Genomic DNA, 8,978 nt, shown 5'->3' with positions numbered 1-8,978 from the left:
CAGGAATAAATATGAATTGATCTCCGACAATTTTTATGATATTTTATTATATCTTTATCATGTTACTTTATTTAATTTTCATATCTTAGATGCATTGTAATTTCTAAGATAGTATCTCATAATAGTGGGCAGAGTAAACATTTCAATCTGTTCTCAATTTGAAGGGACATGCTGTATTATTTAAAATGTGTGCTATTAGTTTTGATACTAATTTTTAGCATATTTAAACATCTTAATTTTATTTCTATTTTTAAAGATTTTTAAACTAGAAGATGGTTATTAAATTCCAATCAATTTTTCCAAATTAAAAAATAAGCTCACTTGTTTTATACAAGCAATGAAGCCTTTTTGTATAATAAATATTGATGTATATTTTATAATTTTTAGGACAGTTTCCGAAATACTTATTGTTTGCAAACAATACTTACTCAAGGGTAAAAGGTAAGTTCTAATTAAAGGGGGTACATAAACAATGAAGATGTATTTTTTTTTCACGTAAAATGTGATTATTTTCATGGTCTTTTGTGACCGTGGCCTTCATCTGTTCTCTCACTGCAGTGATCAGCCTGAGGGGATACGATGGATGCAAACAAGACGCTGGTGACCGAGTTTGTTCTCACAGGACTGACAGAGCGTCCAGGGCTGCAGGTCCCTCTGTTCCTGGTGTTCCTGCTCACCTACCTCACCACCATGGTGGGCAACCTTGGACTGGCTGCTCTCATCTGGAAGGATCCACGTCTGCACAGCCCCATGTACTTACTCCTCGGCAGCTTGGCCTTTGCAGATGCTCGTTCTTCATCCTCCATGACCCCCAGGACGCTAAGGACTTTTTTATCTAAGAATCACGTGATATCCCTAGTTGGGTGCATCACTCAATTTTATACTCTTGCTTCCAGTGCAAGCACAGAATGTTTCCTCCTGGTGGTGATGGCCTATGACCGCTACGTGGCCATATGCAACCCCTTGCTTTATCCAGCGGTGATGTCCAATATCTTTTGCATTCAATTACTAGTTGTTTCATATATTATTGGGTTTCTTCATCCCATGATGCATGTGGGTTTGTTATTTAGATTAACTTTCTGCAAGTCCAATGTAATACATTATTTCTACTGTGAAATTTTACAACTATTGAAGATTTCCTGTACTGACCCTAGAGTTAATATGCTCCTGATTTTTATATTTTCAGTCTTTATACAATCTTTTACTTTTCTGACCATCATAGTGTCTTATATGCGTGTCCTCTTTGCCATCCTGAAAAAGAAGTCTGCAAAGGGCAGGAGCAAAGCCTTCTCCACGTGCAGTGCCCACCTGCTCTCCGTCTCTTTGTTCTATGGCACTCTCTTCCTCATGTACGTGCGTCCTGGGTCTGGACCAGCTGAAGATCAGGATAAAATGTATTCTTTATTTTACACAGTCATAATTCCCCTGACAAATCCTTTTATCTACAGTCTGAGGAACAAAGAGGTTATAGGTGCCTTGAGGAGAATAATAAGTAAATAAACAGTTCTCAAGGCAAATTTCAAACTTGTTCTTTTCAAACTTTGCAGAATACAGGGGGTCTGGAGTTGTGCAAGTTAACCTTAGCTTTTTAAGTTTTAACAGAGGGCTGTGTCTAGGGCAGGTTCTGAGGACTGTGTGATGAAAGTCAGCTTCAGCAGATACTTGCTTCAATGGAAGATCTTCATATCACATAAAACTGAACTCTTTATGAAAAATAGAACATCCCTTTTTAAATTAAGCATTTAGAATTTTCAGTTTTTGACTCTTTGTAAACTCCCACTAAATTAGATCTAGTAGTTTGTAATTTTACTACGGCAGACGAGCAAGTTTCTTTGTTTGAGGCTGATATGACTGAGCGAAGACAATTGCACAGAGCTTGCATTTCAAAATTCTTTCTGCTTCTCAATTGTTCAAAGACGCAGGTGAAGTGACTTCTTGGAGGAAATTGGCCCTGAAGAGAAAATTTTCTTTGCAGTGAAGAAAATGTTTAAAAATGTAGAATATAAGAGATTGGTGGCTTTCACTGAGAATAATGAACATTGGGAAAAATAAGAGTGGATTATTGAATAAAAGTATTGCTCAAATATATGAAAATACATAGTACATTTTAGCAGGGACAATAGAGGTAATATTGGTATTCAAGAATTTGCAGATTTTGGAAGATTTCAGTATATATCCACTCAGATATTTGAAGTCTACTGTATTGATGCATGCTTAATAAAGCAGAAACTCAGAAATTTGTGTAGTTATCACTCTTCTTACAATCTCTTTCATGTTTATTATTAAGTGAAAACAATTTACTTTTGCAATTACATGATGCAACATCTTAATTTGGTTGCCACTATGTAATGGTTCTAATTTCTGAAACGATTGCAAAAACCTTCAGTCATAATCATTTTTCTTTTGTTGACTGCTTTGTAAGGAAAGTCTAGCGACTGTCTTTGTTGGCCGTCTCCCGAAGTTAACTTGTTTGAATCTGTAGTATCTTTGGGTGCCGATTACTGCTGCAAAATCCCAGACGATGGCCTGATAGTGTTGAGCAGTAAGGAAGAATTAAGAGGAAGATTCATGTATACAGAAAACCTGATGTGTGGACGTAACAGAATGCAGAGTAGCAGGATGCAAGGCTGAGCTCTCAAGGCAGCCGGGGTCTGTACACATTGAAGCCAACAAATTCAAATTTCCACAGATCCAATCAGTACTGGGGGAAATGGTCCTTGTCGCATAACTGGATGGACTTCACAGAGATATCTTTGGTGCTAATGGAGATTCAAGTGTCTAAACCATCCAAGCTTCTGTAAGGTCCTCTGTCTGTCTTCTCTTCAGCCAGGTAGAGGAAAGGTTTAGATGGTGAATAAGGACACAGTTATTTCAAAACACAAGCATTGTGAAGCCATGTAATATTAAAACTCATCATAAAATCTCATACCTTGTAGTATTTTTATCTTTAAGTGTATTTTGGGATGCATCTCCTACTGGAGGGAATCTATAGAGCATCTACACCCTTTAAACTGGTGATTACAGAGTTGGCAATCCAGGCTCATTCAGTCCAAAATATGGCTCATCAAAGCATTTCCTACAAACAATGGATAGCACTTATAGTATCCCAACCACAAGGAGAATATGCTCCTGGCAAACAGCCCCAGACTCCAGGGATAAAGAGAAGACCTACAAGCTTACAGACAGAGAGACTGGGTTTCTAACAAAAGAAAGATAAGTACAGTAACATCTGACTTCCTGTCTATTGCACTGAAAGTACAAAGACAATGGGACAACATTTATAAACCATTGATGGAAAACTAATGGGTTCCAAGCACAGTGTTGAGACAAAGTGTACGCAGAGGGGTTGTGAATGGCTGTGCAGGCTGGGTGCACTACTCAACTCAGGGCACTATTCATGACACCATATTGTGAGGCTGGCTGCCCTGTGTATAAGACACCAGAACACTGAACCAATGGATGATGATAACGTGACTGGGAACTGTTTGTAAGTGTGTATTTAGATTTTAAAGAGTATAAAATAAATTAAATCACATTAATCATCCTTTTAGGGGAATTTTGGCAAATATCAGAGGAGACTCTCTTCCAGTTAAGAGGCCCTCTGTTAAATGTTACGTAGTATAAATTGTATGCTATGACTCACTTTGAAACACTTTTCCACTTTTTTAAGCTTATAAAAGTAAGTTTCATCATTTCTTTGATTATTTGTGAACAAACCACAAGATTAGTTTTTTGCAAATGGGTTCCTTGAGGGGGTACTCTGACCCACCATAATACCTCGTGTTGAATGGCTCATTCAGTGTGAGTCGTAGATCACACTGCCCATTGATTCCTATAGATTCCCTGTCAAAGACACTGTTGGTGACTGCCCATATCTTCTCTAACTGTACATCTGCATCTAAGGGCTTTCTCTGGTGGCCAGAGCTGTTCTACCCTCACTTAAAGCAGACAATAAGAATTGGGAAGTAAATTCTATTCATAGGTTCTCCCCCAGATCATTCATCAACCAATGACTGATGAGAGTTGGTGAATAAATACCCCCAATCCTTTGCTTTTTGGTTGATATAAACTTGAAATTCCTGCTCTACACTGTCTCATGGTGTTTCCAAAAATGATAAAGCTTGGTTTCCCACAACTGTAACTTGTTTCATAAATTACACTTTATTTGCTACACTCCTTTTCCTGTCTCACTTCCTCATTCATCAACTATTCATAAATAAATTACTTCACTCGAATCATGTCTCAGAGTCTGGCAGAACACAAACTAACATACCTCTTTCCCCCTAAGGTAGAATTGAATGTTTTATACGGGAACCAGGCATAATGTACCATCTTATTTCAATAGGATGCAATTATTACTTCTACAGAAATATGAATGTTTGGGGGGCCTCTCACTACTTCAGAAATATCCTTTCCATCTAGATGTTATTCCTATCCAAATAGAATCTTTAAGTGGTTCATTCTTCCGCTTCAAACCCCTAAGAATCTAGCCCACCAAACACTCCATATATTCCACCAGTTGAAAGTCAATGTCCGTTTTAACTTGGTATCTCAAATATACACTTTAGCTATTTAAAGGAATTTTAGATTTTCATAATTCAGGATATTTCATTTGTCTGGCCTTTACACACTATTGACTTCCAATTTTACTTCCCTACACATGAATACTAGATTTCAATTAACAGCTGTGAGGCAAACAAAAAAAGCAAGAAAGAAACAACCCAATGTCAAAAGACAAAACAATCGAAAGAACCAGTCTCAGATATGACTAAGAGGTTGGGACTCTCAGTTAAGAAATTTAAAATGATCATGGTTAATATGTTAAAATTTCCATGCATGAACAGATGGGGGATTTCAGATAGAGAGATAGTAAGCATTTTTAAAAAGTCAAGTGAAAATTCTAGAAGTGATTTTTTTTCTCCCCGAATTCCCCCCGTACATAGTTGTATATTTTAGCTGTGGGTTCTTCTAGTTATGGCATGTGGGGTGCCACCTCAACATGGCCTGATGAGTGGTGCCATGTCCATGCCCAGGATCCGAACCCTGGGCTGCCGAAGCGGAGCACGTGAACTTAAACACTTGGCCATGGCGCCGGCCCCAGAAGTGATTTTTTAAAAATATGAGAACAGAGGTAAAGAATGCCTTTGGTGAGCTCATCAGTAAATTAGACACAGTAGAGGAAAGAACAGTGAACTTGAATATAGGTTGAAAGGTGTTGTCAAAATTAAACAAAAAGAAAAGAGTAAAAATAAAATATTCAAGTACTGTGAAAAAATATCAAGTTATCTGACATATATGTAATTGGAATCTGAGAGGAAAAGAGAGAGTGAGGTGGAAGAAATATTTGCAAAGATAATGGTCAAGAATTTTTCAAAAACAAAAAAAAGCATCAAACTAAAAGTCCAACAAGCACATAGAACTTGAAACAGGATAAACACCAAACAAACAGAAGCCAAATCACAAACAAAATAAAAATACAAAAACACTTCAACATATTGTATTGACGTGGCTAAAAACCAAAGATACAAAGAAAAGTTTAAAGGTAGGCCGAGGGAGAAACAAAAGGACAGAGCCAGAAGATAATTGAGTGACATAGTTTGAATTGTGGAGGGAAATCTGCCGACTCAGAATTCTATACCCAATAAAAAATAACTTCCAAAAATGAAGGTGGTCGAGGTCCCTAGCTTGGGCCTTTCTTCCCCATGGCTCGATATCTGGGCTTGAATTTTGCCTTTTCACCCCCAGAGAATGGTGTGGGTAATGGGTTAGGAAGGCTGGAGCTGGGTGGGGTTGACTCTCTGACCTGACTGGGCTTCCAACATGCCCCTTGTGCACTCCCGTGCACATGCGTCAGGAATTGGACAGGGGTTGGGGCATCACTGAGGTGTGGGGGTTCTAGGTGCTCGGTTCTGTGTGAGTGGTGGCAGACAGATGGGTACTGTGGCCCTTAAGTTGTAGTGGGGTTGGTGCCTCAAAGTGACTGAAGACTCTCAGCCTCAGGGCCAGGCTGGGGCTGGGGCTGAAAGAAAGTCTGAACGAGCCTCCCCCAAGCCTCATGCTGTCCCCTTGTTCTGTGAAGCTTGACAAGGCAAAGCTGGAGCAGAACCTGAAGGACTTCCAGGGCATCAGAACTCTACAAAGGACCTTAAGCCATCTGTCAATTCCCAAAGCAGAAGAGGCTTTCCCTGTGGGAAGGTGTTCAGCCAAACGAGCATCTGTCGTATTGAGGCTCTGCAGCTTAGTGTTAAGAACACATGTAAGCTGCAGCCTCTGCTTCAGAAGTTGGGTGGAGGAAGCTGACAACAACGGGAATCTTCAAGGGAAAGACAAAGTGGACACCCTCTTGCAGCAGGCCCAAAATAGAAAACATGCGCATGGAGAAGCAGGCAGCTTGGAGTCTTATCTAAAGTTTCTTCTCTGAACTTGGTGCCAATCCAATTATTCTATAATAAGAATAGTCTTGGGTGAAAAGGAAAACCAGCTTTATTTTCTTTCCCGCTAGGTAGATTCCCTGGTAGCTGGAGGTCCTAACGGCTGTCAATGGAAGGGAGCGGGAGAGAAGCCCGCCAAAGCAAAACTGGCTTTGGCAGCTGCTAGGGCATTCTCCGCAACCATCCCAGGAACTCCACAGAGTCCGGCCAAGGGAGCAGACCTGGATTCAACCTGGGGTGGAGTCCAGCCAATCAAGCACTTGTTCTCAGCAATCTGGCCTCCCTGAACTTTCCTCCAATCCTCCATGTCCCCAACTGGGGCAGGCATGGAGAATGACTCAGGAGCATCCAATCAAGCTGAGGGGGTCTCAGTGGGGACCAACCGTGGGTCCCATCTGGGTTGCCAAGTTTGGGTCAAAAGTTTGGTCTCTGAACTCAATGCCAATCCAAATAATGAGAATAGAGTTTTAGGTGAAAAGGAAAACCAGCTTTATATTCTTTGCCAGACAAAGGGAGCATGCAGCCAGCTAGTGCCTTAGGAACTGTTGGCTCCCCATTAAGAAGTGGGTAAGGGGTTTTAAAGGTTGTAAGGAAGGCAGTTGCTTGTAGGGAGGGGGAACATATGGCCTTTCTGCTTTCCACTTTCCCATCAGCTTGTGTTTGGCTTCTAGAGGCTGCTTGCAGAGAGGAGGATGGGGAGATAGGGGAATTTGCAGGTGGGTGTCCTTGGTTGTTTGCCTCCATGATGGATGGTGGATTCTGGCGCCGGGAAGCTGAGGGCTTGGGTCCTGGGAAGCTTCAGTTTCTTTTTATTCTCTGAACATTGGTTTCCCTGTAATAAACTTCAAGGACCCATAATTTGCCAAAACTTTAGTGTGAGCCCAGTGTGAGGCCACGTGGGCTTTAACAATTTGTAATTTCTATTTGATTGTGAAGCTCAGGGGTTCAAAGTTTAAAGAAGCAGATATTTACCTATGAATGTAATTAAAGAAACAAGGAAAGGGGATGATGCTTTTGGTTTTAGCCACATATATGCTGGGTTTAATATAGGGGAACTGATATGGGGGCCAGTATTAATTAAAAGCCTATAACGATAGTCTGAGTGTGACCCATACCTGACACCAGAAGGGCAGTCCATCAAGCAGTGACTACCCCCAGTGAGAGGATTTTGAGGCTGCTAGGTCTCTTTTCACAAGGCACTAATGTGCTTTCATCTGACACCAGGGCCCCTTTTGGTAGCCCAGACTGTGGGGGCTCTCTCTTCACTCTTTGGTCCCTTTGACCTCTGAGGGTGAAGCATTTCCCCTCTGTCCAGGTCATCACTCTAGGCTTCCCCATGCCTTCAAACTGAGGTGCCTGCCCTTCTCAGGAATGGGGGGCAGAGGAAAGGGAGAAAAGCTGTGGAAACAGGACCCTTGGATTTGTATCAGAGCTTTTGGAGTTAAGTTCTTCATTCAAAAAAATGGGAAATTAGGAACACAAAGAATTTGGGGGGAGGGAGTAGTGAGTGACATGGTTGGAAGGAAAATGAAGTTCAATGATGTTCTTGATTTTAATCCCCATGTCACTCATCACTTTCTTCTTAAATAAAGAAGCCTGAGACACAAGGAAAAGGAAAAAGAACATGAAATAAAACTTTTAAGACAAAAAGTGAAGAAATTCTTATCAGCAGATCTAGAGAAAAAAATATGAGAGGAAGTTCTTCAGGCAGAATGAATGTGATACCAAAGAGAAACTTGGTACTACACAAAGATTTGAATATAGGAGAAAGCTCTAAGATGGCGCTGTGAGCAGACGTTGAACTCGCCTCCTCCCACGAACACAACCAGGTTACAACAATTTTGGGAAGAACCACCCTGGATTGAAAACTGGATAAAAAGAACCCCCACGACAAGGGAAAGACCTGACGAAGGCAGAAGAGGCAGTAACTCCGGCCAGAGAGGAAAAAAGCCACCTTTGGGAGCAGCGGAGCTTCTCAGCTGGCCAGGGGGGAGCCACTCTAAGGTACGAGCCCTCCCAGGAGGAGTGAGGTCCGGAGTGGGGGCAATACTGGTATAACCATCCTTCGGACTCAGCCTAACAGGGATAGGGGTCTTACTGTCTGGCTTTGCTGGCTATTCGCTGCAGAGAGGACACCCCCAGAAAAGCTATCGGCCGAAAGCCGAAAAGATCTGGGTCTTAAAGGGCCCACACACAAAGTCACTCATTGCAGCAACCTAAAATCACCAGAGAGAATGCTGACTGTCCTTTGGTGAAACAAGACTCACCTGGTGGGCTCTGGGGGCATCTTGGTGAGAGGAGGATCCTCTCTGGAGTCTGACACATTGGTGGGGGTCATTGTTCTGAGCTGGTCTGGGGGTGCTGATATGGACACTGGTGGGAGCTATTGAGGTGCATCCCTTGGGCTGTTAGCCCAGGGGTCTGCCACACCCACTAGAGCACAGATTTAATCCAGTTCAGCCAGGGCAGGCAACCTGCCCTAGGGACTGGCCCCACCTAACAGCAAGCCCTCAGGCTACTTTTCAGCCTGCATTGACTGAGTGCCTT

At 41.8% G+C, this 8,978-nt stretch overlaps 1 protein-coding gene across 1 annotated transcript; it reads left to right on the top strand.

Annotated features, from left to right (window-relative positions):
• Positions 1–579: 579 nt before the first annotated feature.
• On the top strand, positions 580–1,500 carry LOC139077055 (olfactory receptor 5AC1-like). The gene has a single exon (XM_070582890.1). The coding sequence runs from the start codon at positions 580–582 to the stop codon at positions 1,498–1,500; it is 921 nt and encodes a 306-aa protein (XP_070438991.1).
• The last annotated feature ends 7,478 nt before the right edge of the window (positions 1,501–8,978 follow it).

Source organism: Equus przewalskii, chromosome 18 (genome assembly GCF_037783145.1).
Source record: "Equus przewalskii isolate Varuska chromosome 18, EquPr2, whole genome shotgun sequence".
Lineage (NCBI taxonomy): Eukaryota > Metazoa > Chordata > Mammalia > Perissodactyla > Equidae > Equus > Equus przewalskii.
This window is presented reverse-complemented; position numbering and strand designations above follow the sequence as displayed.